Raw genomic sequence first — 13,817 nt, 5'->3', positions numbered from 1 at the left:
TGAAATAGGTGCCAAAACTTTGGTTGAATTGCCACCCAGGATGTGGAAAAGGGGCTAAAATGGTCTCGAAACAGCCTCAAGTGATCAGACTTGTGATGTGAGTAAGGCTTAATGACCCCTACAATAATTTTTGGCTGTGTGTGTGTGTGTTTTGCAGTGCTGATGCCTTTGCTGGACCAGTGCTCAGTCCAGCCCGATGCTGCCGTTTCCTGTCATGCCTTCTTTGGTCCTAAAAGTCGTTTGGGGTAGTTATTCATGTCCACGCTGTCCGTGTTTTAATCTAATGTTGAGATTAAATTCAATTAGATTTTGGCTCATGGGCAGATGTCCTCTAATTGCACAGTTAATTGCTCTATTTTAGCATTAAATGTAATCTCTCTCTCTCCCCTCTAGGCAGCCCCCTGCTCTGTCGGAGCTCCTGGGTCTGTACCTGGGTCGCTGTCACAGCCTGTGGAAGGAGGCCGGAGTGATGCTGTGGATGGAGGGAAATGTCCGGGAGGTGTTGAGGAGGGTCGATAATAAGGACCCAGTGGTGGAGGACTGCCAGAACAAGTAAGAAGCACAAGCCCTGTTCACGTACAAAAACCTATTAATGTATCGTGTAAAAACAAATTTTCATCCCCACTCAGTCTTCCATAACAGTAAAGTAACGGACATCATTTATTCCCAGCTGACTGTATTTATCAGGATGCTACAGAGCACGAACCTCCGTGAAACGTGTAAAACATGCGAGACCAGATATGACCTATAATTCATGACAATTTCCAGCCATACCGTACGGTACCTACCAATCTTTTTTCTTTCCTTGTTGTTATCCCCTGCTGGCCGAAAGGCCCGAAGGGGGATTATGTTTGGCGATTTATTTCTGTCCGTCCCGGGAAGGGTGCTCACCTTCTGAAATCAACTCCTCTCACAATTTTTGGACGAATTTCACGAAACTTGGCAAAAGGCTTTGTTATATGTCGGTAATACGCATATTGTTTTGTTCAATTCGGTCGCATTTTACCAGAGTTGCAGCCCTTGATTAACAGGCTTGTACTTTTTTACAATTTCATGAAGGTGTGCTTGCTTTCTGACATCAACTCCTCTCGTAATTTTTGGACAAATTTCACGAAACTTGGCAAAAGGCCTTGTTATATGAAGGCCAATTTATGCTGACAACGCAGTCCTCGCAGATGGCGTCGCAGATGGCATCTGCGTAGCCCCCCCCTTCACAGACGCTCTGCGCACACCTCCCAAAAATTGTGACCACCGCAGAAGCCTCGCAGACAGCGTCGCAGACGAGGGCTCTGATTGGTTCACTCTACATCCGCTGTACACGCACTTCCGCTTCCCTACTTTCCCGGTTTGTTTTGTTTTCACGACTGCCATTTTTAAAAACACGAGCGAAGATGGAGCAGCACGAAGAGCGGTTGATCGAGGAAGTGAGGAAGTACGTACATCTATACGACTCCAGTTCTAGTCATTATAAGTAACCGGAGGATAAACACTCCACTAACCACACCCACCAACTACTCCTAGCGATTTCGCGACTTCACGCCCCCTTGCGTTGTGGCGGTGAATAACATCGCGCACGCCTATTACTCCCCGCTCAACGATAAATTACAACTGTCTGCGAAAAGCTATCTGCGAAAGCCTTGTCGCAAGAGCATGCAGAGGCCCTGACGGTAATACACATATGGCAGATTCTACCGTAACTGGATCCATTAACCACTTGCCCACAAAATAAGAAATTTTTCTTGTCCTTTTTTCAGTGAGGTAATATTTTCAAGATTGAAAATATGGTATTTGGTCTTCTAAAACAGCACGTCATTTAAAAATACACTGAGTATATCAATAAAAGATTTTTAAAGAATAAAGTTCTATTTCTTTGACATATCTGACAGACATAACTCCCATTTTAAAAATCACTTTCATTATCCCTGTTGCTATCGTCAGTGGATTTCTGTCAGATGACCTGACGATAGACTCGGCCATTATGGATCTTTGGTAGTTATCGTGTGGAAGCAGGCTTTATCATTTTTGGGTGTCAACAGATAGAGTTGAAATAGATTAACAGCGAAAACACTATTTCGTTCACGAGAGAAGCCCACAGTTATTTTTAAAAAATGCTATCGTCAGTCTGTCAGTCAAATGCACCTGACGATAGCAAAATTCAGGCCCTCGCCACGCACATGTTGACTGACGCAAAGAGGAAATTCTACTGCGCGTGATTTTTGTGACGGCAGACATTTACTTCTGGGCAAGACTTGGAGTTCTGACAGCTAGATTTCATCAAATAAATCAAGGTAAGATTTTCAGTCAGCTATCCTGACGATAGAAATTTTTGACGATAGAAACATTGAGAATATATTTGTGCATTCATATTTAAATTTTTCTGGAGGAAAACTATCGTAAGTTGAGATAAATCAGAGCCACTTGCGACCCTTTCAGCCGACAGGCCATTTCAATGTGTTATTTCCCCGCGAAAGTGACAGTCGTGTCTGTCGTCACTGTTCTGACAATTATTGTTGATATTTCAATTTTGAAAATAAATTTTATCTTTTTGATTTCAATATTTTATTTTATTTGGTTCTAGTGATGAGGTATTTTAATATTATTACTAAATTTGTCAGATTAATAATGTAAGAAACAGTTTTGTTGCTATTGTCATCTAGAGTGTCTGTCAGAATATGATGGTAGACGTTAGTTTGTCAGATTTTGATGATAGAAACCGATGTGTTTCTATTGTCATTTAGCATGTCTGTCATGTCAGGCTTTTATTAATTAGTTACCAGGACTACTGTCCTAAAATTTACTGTGAATGTCCAAGACCCCAAATGCTACTCGAAAAACTTAATAGAATGATCAAAATAATCAATTCAACAATTTAAGGAGATGGGACGTAACTGGCCTCTGTTATGGTAGAATCTGCCATATTGCGATTTAATTTCGTTTGTGAACGTTTTCCCAGAGTTTTGACCCTTGATTAAATAACTTGGACAAATTCATGAGGGTGTACGTTCTTCTGAAATCAACTCCTCTCACAGTTTGTGGAGGAATTTCACCAAACTTGGCCAAAGGCTTTGTTATATGACCGTTATACGCAGATTGAAATTTCGTTTAATTTGGGCAAATTTTACCAGAATTATGCCCTTGATTATTAACAAACTTTGGCAATGTCATCAAGGTGTGCTTGCTTTCTGAAATCAACTTCCTTCACAATTTTTATTGGCCGAAAGGGGATTATGTCGTGGCGATGTCCGTCCGGGTAAGGGTGCTCGCCATCTGAAATCAACTCCTCTCTCAGTTTTTGGAGGGATTTCATGAAACTTGACAGGAGTCTTTATGTCAATTGCAATTTCGTTCAGTTCAGTCGCATTTTCCCAGAGTTATGGCCAAGTTGCCTGGGGGTATATTGTGCTCTCGGAGCACTCGTTTTAAATATGTCTCTGGTCGCTTGATAGCAAGGCGACATAGGAGTATTCGGATTATCTAGGTGTCGGTAGTTCCATCACAATATCACTGCGTCGTCATTCATGCAGAGTTTCCCACACGTAGACTGCGTCTGAATACTCGTACTGTCTTACTGTGTAGCGCACGAGAAACATTACACCATAATCGGAGAGAAAGAGAGAGACTTATGCAATGTGTTGATTTTGGTGCAATCCTAGGTGCACACACTTTGCATTCAAGGCGTCTTTACTTAATAGCAAGATCACTGGAGATGCCAGGAGTGCTGCAGGCTTCGTCTGCCATTTCTGCCGGATTAAAGGAGCATGTCCAGTTCTGCCGTTGAGGTCTTTGCGTGTGTCCATTGACCCCAGGAATCGCTTTCTACCTGGATTCGCCCACACACCGCATTGCAGTATCTCCAAATAGATGGGAGTCCAAAACGTTGGATCCCTGGACATTCTGACTTCGTGGGAGATAAGGACCGTAGGATATAATCAGTAGGGTGTCCGAATACTCCCCAGGCATTTAGTAGTACTTGAGCAGTTGTAGTATGCAAAGGTAACAGAACATGGTCAAGTAATAGATAGATAGTTAATTAGCGTTGGAGCATACTGAGTATTCGGATTCAGCTTCACACTTTACTTGTGTGGGCGGGACTTTAATTTGGCGACCCATTTCGGCAAATACAGTGGTGCTTGAAAGTTAGTGAACCCTTTAGAATTTTCTATATTTCTGCATAAATATGACCTAAAACAACATCAGATTTTCACACAAGTCCTAAAAGTAGATAAAGAGAACCCAGTTAAACAAATGAGACAAAAATATTATACTTCGTCATTTATTTATTGAGGAAAATGACCCAATATTACATAACTGTGAGTGGCAAAAGTATATGAACCTTTGCTTTCAGTATCTAGTGTGACCCCCTTGTGCAGCAATAACTGCAACTAAATGTTTCCGGTGACTGTTGATCAGTCCTGCACACCGGCTTGGAGGAATTTTAGCCCGTTCCTCCATACAGAACAGCTTCAACTCTGGGATGTTGGTGGCTTTCCTCACATGAACTGCTCGCTTCAGGTCCTTCCACAACATTTCCATTGGATTAAGGTCAGGACTTTGACTTGGCCATTCCAAAACATTCACTTGATTCTTCTTTAACCATTCTTTGGTAGAATGACTTGTGTGCTTAGGGTCGTTGTCTTGCTGCATGACCCACCTTCTCTTGAGATTCAGTTCATGGACAGATGTCCTGACATTTTCCTTTAGAATTCGCTGGTATAATTCAGAATTCATTGTTCCATCAATGATGGCAAGCTGTCCTGGCCCAGATGCAGCAAAACAGGCCCAAACCATGATATGTTTCACAGATGGGATAAGGTTCTTATGCTGGAATGCAGTGTTTTCCTTTCTCCAAACATAGCGCTTATCATTTAAGCCAAAAAGTTCTATTTTGGTCTCATTCATCCACAAAACATGTCTCCGATAGCCTTCTGGCTTGATCTTTAGCAAACTGCAGATGAGCAGCAATGTTCTTTTTGGAGAGCAGTGGCTTTCTCCTTGCAACCCTGCCATGCACACCATTGTTGTTCAGTGTTCTCCTGATGGTGGACTCATGAACATTAACATTAGCCAATGTGAGAGAGGCCTTCAGTTGCTTAGAAGTTACTCTGGGGTCCTTTGTGACCTCGCTGACTATTACATGCCTTGCTCTTGGAGTGATCTTTGTTGGTCGACCACTCCTGGGGAGGGGAACAATGGTCTTGAATTTCCTCCATTTGTACACAATCTGTCTGACTGTGGATTGGTGGAGTCCAAACTCTTTAGAGATGGTTTTGTAACCTTTTCCAGCCTGATGAGCATCAACAACGCTTTTTCTGAGGCCCTCAGAAATCTCCTTTGTTCGTGCCATGATACACTTCCACAAACATGTGTTGTGAAGATCAGACTTTGATAGATCCCTGTTCTTTAAATAAAACAGGGTGCCCACTCACACCTGATTGTCATCCCATTGATTGGAAACACCTGACTCTAATTTCACCTTCAAATTAACTGCTAATCCTAGAGGTTCACATACTTTTGCCACTCACAGATATGTAATATTGGCTCATTTTCCTCAATAAATAAATGACCGAGTATAATATTTTTGTCTCATTTGTTTAACTGGGTTCTCTTTATCTACTTTTAGGACTTGTGTGAAAATCTGATGATGTTTTAGGTCCTATTTATGCGGAAATACAGAAAATTCTAAAGGGTTCACAAACTTTCAAGCACCACTGTAGAACGAGAATGCTCTGCTCTGTGTGATGGATAAATAATGAGTGTACTGTATCGCTAAAAGGAACTGTGGTGTGCTGGAGCGATGATCCAGCCACATGACCGGAGAGCTATGCACATTACGCGTTACTATCAACGTTACCATAACACGGAGTGTGTTCATGTGGTCGGATGATCATTCCAGCACAACACAGTTCCTTTTAGTGATCCAGTACATTATTATTGTGGCTGTTTCCACCAGCTGCCACTACAAGTACGTTTCAGACCTGTGGGGAAACGTGTCACATCCGGTCATAATGCGCAACTCCAATGCTTCCAGTGCGCCCTGGAGCTGTGGCAAAAGATTACCGTACAAGTCTTCCAAGATCGCCAGCGGGATAGATTAAAGTTTTGACTTTACAGTTTTGCTCCTATTCTTGCAAAGCACCATTACAGCATAATAGAAAAACAAACGTGTGTGTGTGTGTGAGATTGGCATCATGGACATACACGTAGATCTTACAACAAAATTGTATTTTGTGCTCATGGCATTTGCGTGTTATCTGTTTTTATTAAAAGATGCAGTCGAAAAGGAAATTTAATTCTAAATTACACTAGGAGACCAAAAAGGACATCAGCTTTCCTCTCGGAGAACACTACTCATCTCCTCTTGAGATAGGGCATGATGGTAGTCAGTTAAATTTACGTATATAGTGCCTTTTTCATACCCAAGGTCGCGTTACAATTTGGGGGGGGAACTTCACCAAAAGGTCAGGATGTCATTCCAGTGGTGTAGCTACTACAGTTCCATCAAAAGGCGCATAAAAATAAGTCCCAAGCTTCCATAACGCCACCGGGCAACATCGCTTGGAACACCGCGCCGTGGATCCACAAAGCAAGCACAGAAGCACTGCCACGCAGAGCACTGGCATGTCCCAAACCACCTGTACAGCCACCGCTATGCCACCGAGCAACATCGCTCGGAACACCACGCCAAGCACAAAAGCACCGCCGAACAGAGCGCTGGATAACCACGATGTTAAAAGAGCAACAAGCTCAGTGCAATCCATAGCGAGGAGCACAGGCATTACCCACAGCACACCAAGGCCTGGATGGAACCAACACCCAAAACTGGGTCCAGAGCTACATCACAGCCGGCGGACAAAACACTCAACATCAAACGACACAAAAAAGGAAAATAAAATTAAAATCTCCGGTGAGACGTGGCATCCAGAATGTGCACAGCGTACTCTCAAACGGAGATGATATTCGTTGGTAGCAAATTCTGATTGTGTGTGTGTGTCTGTTTGCGTGTTCTCCCATGGTCAGGAGGAAGCAGAGATACCAGATCGCTCCCAGGAACGTTCACAGACACGTACTTCTGTCTGAAATTAAGGAGGCCACATCTGCACTGCCTCTGGTGAATTTTTTAATTTTGTTATGCATGACCGTATTCAACATTTAAAAAAAAAAAAAAAATTCAGACTGCATGAAACAAGCCTAATCATTTTCTTTACAACAATGAAATGACTGTAAAGTAATAATTAATTAAGAAACATCATTCAAACTGGACTCGGTTATTCTGTTTTAGGCATGCACGTGAACTTTTTTGATTATGGTAATTAAAGGTTAATTGCTTATTTATTAACTGATGAGTTAACAGTTTTGCACCCAGACGTTTTGGACCTTTTCTGTAATCTACTTCACCATTTGTTGGTGGTTTTGTTTTACGCAGGAAGTGACCACACAACCAGTGATGAGTTACGATCCACTTCCTCCTCTAGATGATATCGTTTCTTACACCAGGCCAGAGAGGTACAGCTGTCTCTCAATGTTTTATTTTATTTCTCCATCATCTCACTGCCTTTTTTTATTTTATTTTTTTAATTTTTAATTTTTTTTTTATTTTACAGTGCAGGAATTATTCTTACGTATACTAGTGTCAACCTTTCTTTAATGCTCCCCCTCCTTTTTTGGTGTTCACTTGAATTACATGATTTTTTTTAGGCTGGTTCAAAACTTTTCTTCCTCCTCTATTCACTCTGTGTGTGTGTGTGTGTGTGTGTGTGTGTATGAGAGAGAGAGAATAAACAGGTCTTGTGATGCATGTTAACAAGCTAAATAAGGGTACTGAAAGATTGATGTGTATTCCTTGAGTAGATCACAGTGCTACCAAATGCAATTAAAGAAAAGGAGAGGAATTTCCTTAAACGAGAGTTTTGGGTGGAAAGACTCGGTCTGTTGATTTTCCGATCTGTTCAGTACGCTGACCAAAAATTCCTCAATGCTAACCAATATGCTTTTAAACTAACTGTACAGAAAGCAATCGGGGGCAAATTTGCTCTGTTTGATCGCTTTCAGACATACACCTTATTATCCATGTGTCTGAAATCACTCACTATGTAGTGGACTATATAGTGAGTTCGCCATTTTGTAGTGCTGTCCGAATGTATAGTGAGAATTATTACACCCTATATAGTGCACTCGTAGTATCACACAATGCATCATGAAAAGCAGTGTACAACCGATGGGCACTAACCAAGCAGCATGCATTGTGGTCATGCTGAAAAAAAAAAAGTGTGTTGGGATGAACGGATGGAGGAAGAAACACATTATAAGCGAACATCTCATCTCATTAGCCGCTTTATCCTGTTCTACAGGGTCGCAGGCAAGCTGGAGCCTATCCCAGCTGACTACGGGCGAAAGGCGGGGTACACCCTGGACAAGTCGCCAGGTCATCACAGGGCTGACACATAGACACAGACAACCATTCACACTCACATTCACACCTACGGTCAATTGAGGCCAAGTTTACATTAGACCATATCTGTCTCGTTTCCTTCGTGGATGCACTGTCCGTTTACATTAAACCACCTGGAAACGTCGGGAAACGGGAATCCGCCAGCGTCCACGTATTCAATCCAGATCGTGTCTGGTCCGGTGCTGTGTAAACATTGAGAATACGCGGATACGCTGTGCTGAGCTCTAGCTGGCGTCGTCATTGGACAACGTCACTGTGACATCCACCTTCCTGATTTGCTGGCGTTGGTCATGTGACGCGACTGCTGAAAAACGGCGCGGACTTCCGCCTTGTATCACCTTTCATTAAAGAGTATAAAAGTATGAAAATACTGCAAATACTGATGCAAATACTGCCCATTGTGTAGTTATGATTGTCTTTAGGCTTGCCATCCTTCCACTTGCAAGTGTTAAGTGATATGCGCTGAGATCACACACACAGCGGCTCAGTCCCGAATCACTGCTAGTGTGCTTCACTCGCGCGTTCTGTGAGCTGCGCAGGGCCGGAGTGCGCACCCTCCAGAGGGCACTCGCTGTTCAGGGCGGAGTGATTTGGAGCGCAGGATGCCTGCGGAGCCGAGCGTATCCGCGTATTGGTATTGTTGTGTGCACGCGAATCGTGTATTGGTGTTGCTGTGTGCACACTAATCGTTTTAAAAACGTTAATCTGATGATCCGCTGATACGGTCTAATGTAAACATGGGCTTAGAGTCACCAGTTAACCTAACCTGCATGTCTTTGGACTGTGGGGGAAACCGGAGCACCCGGAGGAAACCCACGCGGACACGGGGAGAACATGCAAACTCCGCACAGAAAGAAAGGCCCTCGCCGGCCATGGGGCTCGAACCCGGAGCTTCTTGCTGTGAGGCGACAGCGCTAATCGCTACACCACCGTGCCGCCCCTAAACGAACATTCAAGTACAATTAAAAACAGTAAGAGAATAGAAAATAAGCTAAAATGGATTAAGACAGATAAAATACAAGAGTAAATGTTCCAGTGCAGAGCGAGGAATTAATCAAAAGCCTCAAATTTGATCTCATAAAAGACAGCAGCAAAGAAGAAAGAAAGTATTCAGCTTTGATTTAAAAGAACTGAAAGATGCAGCAGACACACAGTACTTTGTATTTATTAATGTGAGAAATAGACTCCGTATAATGTGGATTTATCACAAAATTACATGCATGTGTTTATTATTTTGAAAACCCACCAGCCGACTGATCCGGCACGTTTTAATTGTGCGACAGTAATGACGTAAATAACGGCGCGGTGGAGTAGTGTCCGAAAGCGTTTTTTCATTTTACCAATGAGCTCACTATATAGTAATTCCCTCTATAGTGAGTAGGGAGAAGTGAACGAGTGAGTGGTTTCGGACACGGGTATGAATAGTCTGACAGTCCAGTTGAAGAGTTTTTCACATTATGTTTACTCTAAAGTATAGGATTTAGGCTCTGCACTTCCCTGATGCATGCGTTGATTGTGAATTTAAAAAAGCCTGGACTGCACAATAAAGATTAAGCTTGTTTCTAGCTTTTTTTTTTTTTTTAAATTGAAAATGTGAATCTAAAGCACATTATGAAAATGTATTGTATTGAGACAACACAAGGCTCCAGGTGATTTAAAAAAAAAAAAAGTTGTGTGAAATTCCATGCCAAAAGAGTTTTACTTCCAGGGTCACCTTGCTGAATAATGGGAAAAGAAATATTATGAGAAATTATGAAAATAAAGCAGGAATAAGCAGCTTTTATTTGTCTCTCTCTCTCACACACACACACACACACACACACACACACACACATTTATATTTACATTACACCAGTGCTTAATTTGTGAAGTGGGAGGTCCCAGAATGCAGGAGGTGGGTGGGTCCGGCGACTCAAAAAAAAAAAAGTCTGGGGGTGGTTTACTATAACTTTACGCACATACGCCTATTGTGTGTGTAAAAAAAAAAAATATCAGACATTATGATCTTAGAAAATGCTTTAGTGACGAACAGTTACAGACAGTAATATGTCGTGATATTATGTTATAAAATATTATTTTTTATTAGGCTATATATTAAATTTATCTTCTAAAATAAGACTGTACTCTTGTCACAACCGATTTATTTCACCATTGGAGATCAGATCACACAAGACATGAGTTAAATGACTCATTTTAAGGATTTAAGTAGGGTATTTAAAAGCAGTGCCAGCGGGACTTCGTGGCTCAGGTGGATAAGGCGCCATACCATAAATTCAGGGACCCTGGTTCAATTCCGACCTGCGGTCATTTTCCGAGCCCTCCCTGTTTTTCTCCTGCTCATTTCCTGTCTCTACACTGTCCTATCCAATAAAGGTGGAAAAAGCCCAAAAAAGAGAATAATTTAAAAGCAGTGCCAGCAAACATAAGTGCAATCAATTCAAGTAATAGTTAAGAAATAAAGGCTTTACAAAACAAGTTGGAGAATTCATTTTAAAAATTTTAGTAAGCTTTCTTGTTTTTTTGCCATTTTTTTCCACAGCGCAAGCTAACGGCTACAAAAAACCCGGTGTTCTTTTGAGCGGAAGTATACACCTCATGCCCCCCCCCTTCCCCTTTCGCATAGATTTTGTGGATGTCATAGGAGAGAAATCAACAACAGATATCAAAATCAAAACCGAACACTAAACAAATTTTTATTTACTTATTTAATTTGTTTGATTTTTTTTCCCTTTGTGATGGTCACGGAGGTGATCTGATCCATTTAAATAGCTGCCGGAACACCGAATGAAATGAAAATAGCTGCCGGATCCGACAACGGAGGTTCCGGCTCAAATTAAGCCCTGCATTACACTACCGGCATTTAGCAGACGCTCTTATCCGGATTGACATACAACATACCCAGAGCAGCTTGGGGAGCAGTTGGGGTTTAGGTGCCTTGCTCAAGGCCACTTCAGCCATTCGTGCTGGTCCAGGGATTCAAACTGGTGACCTTTTGGTCCCAAAGCTGCTTCTTTTACTATTAGGCCATGGCTTTATAGTACAGTGCAATCCTTTTCTTCAATAATCCCAGCTTGTTAGGAAGTTAGGGGGTCAAAGCACAGGGTCAGCCATGACATCGAGCCCTTGACCCTAACAATGACAGCTTGTTAGTGCTGGGGCTTGAACCCCCAACCTTCTGACCAGTAAACCTTAACCGTATGTTTATAGCTGATATTAATTACATCATTAATAACAGGAACACTAACTTGTCTTGTGGCCTTTCCGCAACATTAAATTCAGATGAAAAGAAAAAAAATATGAGGACATTAGACAGATCAAACAGCTGTGGTATGAGAGAGATACAACACTTAAGATATTACATGCTATAATTTCGTAAACTATAGAGATCTTGCAGTCACATGACCGGAAAGTACACAACCGCCATCTTGTCGGTCAAAAACACAGCTGAATACTGCTGCACTCGTGTACAGAATGGATCAATTTCAACCGGCGGACTACACAGCTCATTTTTCTAATGAACAGATAACTAGATATATGTCTAAAATAAACGATCTACAGATTTGTGACCCTTATGGCTTTCCGGACGGAGTTTTCACGACCGGATTTTGAACTGCCAGCGGAATACCCAGACGTGTATAATTACCTCATTAACTTTCCCTCGCTGTTCAGTGGTGAAGCACTGCGTGCCTATAAATCTCTGGACAGTTATCTTTACAGAAATTCAGGATTTGTCAGCGACTCAGATGTGGCGTCTTGTAAACAAGAATCCTCATTGGATGGGTAAGTCACTTAAGTATTGAGTATAGCACTGACCAGCCGATTATAGAATAGAATAAGGTAATTCCAGCTGTAATTCCAAATCGTCCGTGTTGTTTACCATGGATCTGGCGTTGGAGAGGTAGAGGCTTAGCAGTGGAGGTTTGAGTGGCTGTTTTCTGAGCTTAGTCAACAGGCCGCTCTACAGCCTCGCTTTTGCTTCCGCTCCCGGCGCCGCCTCCTTCGCTTTGCTTCCGATAACAATCCACGGAGACCCCACTGGTCTCGCTATCTCGTCCGGAATGTTGTGCATGCGATGGAAATCGCTACAAACCGTCATTTTCTGCTGGAAACCAATGTCCAGTAAGTCCATACGGTTGTAGTGGATATTGATACAGACGAACAACACGCAAAAATACACACAAAAAACATTAAAAAAACCGTGCACAGGTAGGGAGAGCTTGTAGCCGCAGCCGTTGTAGTAGAATTGTATATAGTAGGGTTTTCCAGAAGAAAAGGTAGAAGTAGAAGGCGGAATATGGCGTTTGACCGACAAGATGGCGTCTGTCACAATCTGGATCGGCTGTGACGTCACATGCAAGTGCTCCATACCTCGCAGTATCTCCCCTTACCTGGTCACTGATTATTTTCATATAACACCACACTATCAAGTGTCCATTCTTTATGTGGGTTGGGGTCCCCCCCCCTTATTTCTATACCTGATGTTTGGTGCAGAGTGCGTGTTAAGAATGTGTTTTAGTAATTAAAATTTTCTAAAACCCCTTCTAGGCAGAATCCGAGAGCCTCAAATGAGAGCACTTTGTCGCTGTTCTTCCGCTCTTTGTTGCCCAACTTCAACCTGCAGGTGAGTGGACTCTCATCGCCACTCGCATCTTCTCTGAGATCCTGAAATGTGCAAACTGACTGTTCTGATTTCAGGGTGGACAGAGACCTGAGGATGACCTCGAAGTACCACATGCAGGTCGAGAACTGAACCAGGAAGTGAACCGGTTGATGGTGGCCATGAGGGACATGCTGGCTAATATCCAATTCCAGGATCCACCCAGGGACGATAACGTAGACCGAGACGAGGAGGAATGGGACTGAGACGGGGGATGATGAGGAGAAAATTTATAACAAAAGACAATGTGACAAGTTTAGGTGGAAAACAAGAAATCTGTACAGTCAGTATATTTCTATCCTGTTTCTTCTTCCAAGATTAAATCTAAAGTTTTCGACTGACTGAATTACACTGAAGCCTCCAGATTGTAAGTTTATATTTGAGATTGACAGACGCTTTTATCCAAAGTGACGTTTAACTGAAACATAATGGTGTTAAGCATAATTCTATGCAACCAAGGGTTAAAGGTTTTCCTCAAGGACCCAACACTGGTTTCTAGATTTGAACAATCTATCAAACACTAGCTTGGATATCAGATACTTTACTCAAATCATTATTTTTGCACGACTCCATCTGACCTCATGATCCAGGTCATGGTAATAATTGGTCCATAAAATATCCTACTTGTTATTAGGACTGTTGTATTAACAAATAGTAACAAATTCTCTCAATTAATTAACGCTTTTATTCATTAAAATACTTTTGCCTGGG

The 13,817-nt window shown here is 42.1% G+C and overlaps 1 protein-coding gene across 1 annotated transcript in view; it reads left to right on the top strand.

Moving 5' to 3' along the window:
* The window catches only part of tcf25 (transcription factor 25 (basic helix-loop-helix)), a 52,326-nt gene extending 38,509 nt beyond the window's left edge, over positions 1–13,817 (top strand). Inside the window, exons 13-18 of the mRNA XM_060923246.1 lie at positions 158–245; positions 394–552; positions 7,018–7,108; positions 7,424–7,503; positions 12,995–13,070; positions 13,145–13,817. Of these exons, the coding sequence (XP_060779229.1) occupies positions 158–245; positions 394–552; positions 7,018–7,108; positions 7,424–7,503; positions 12,995–13,070; positions 13,145–13,312 (662 nt within the window). The 3' untranslated portion in view covers positions 13,313–13,817. The remainder of the gene's footprint in view (positions 1–157; positions 246–393; positions 553–7,017; positions 7,109–7,423; positions 7,504–12,994; positions 13,071–13,144) is intronic.

Source organism: Neoarius graeffei, chromosome 6 (assembly GCF_027579695.1).
Source record: "Neoarius graeffei isolate fNeoGra1 chromosome 6, fNeoGra1.pri, whole genome shotgun sequence".
NCBI lineage: Eukaryota > Metazoa > Chordata > Actinopteri > Siluriformes > Ariidae > Neoarius > Neoarius graeffei.
Note: the sequence above shows the minus strand (reverse complement) of the source record. Positions and strands in the feature narration are given on the sequence as shown.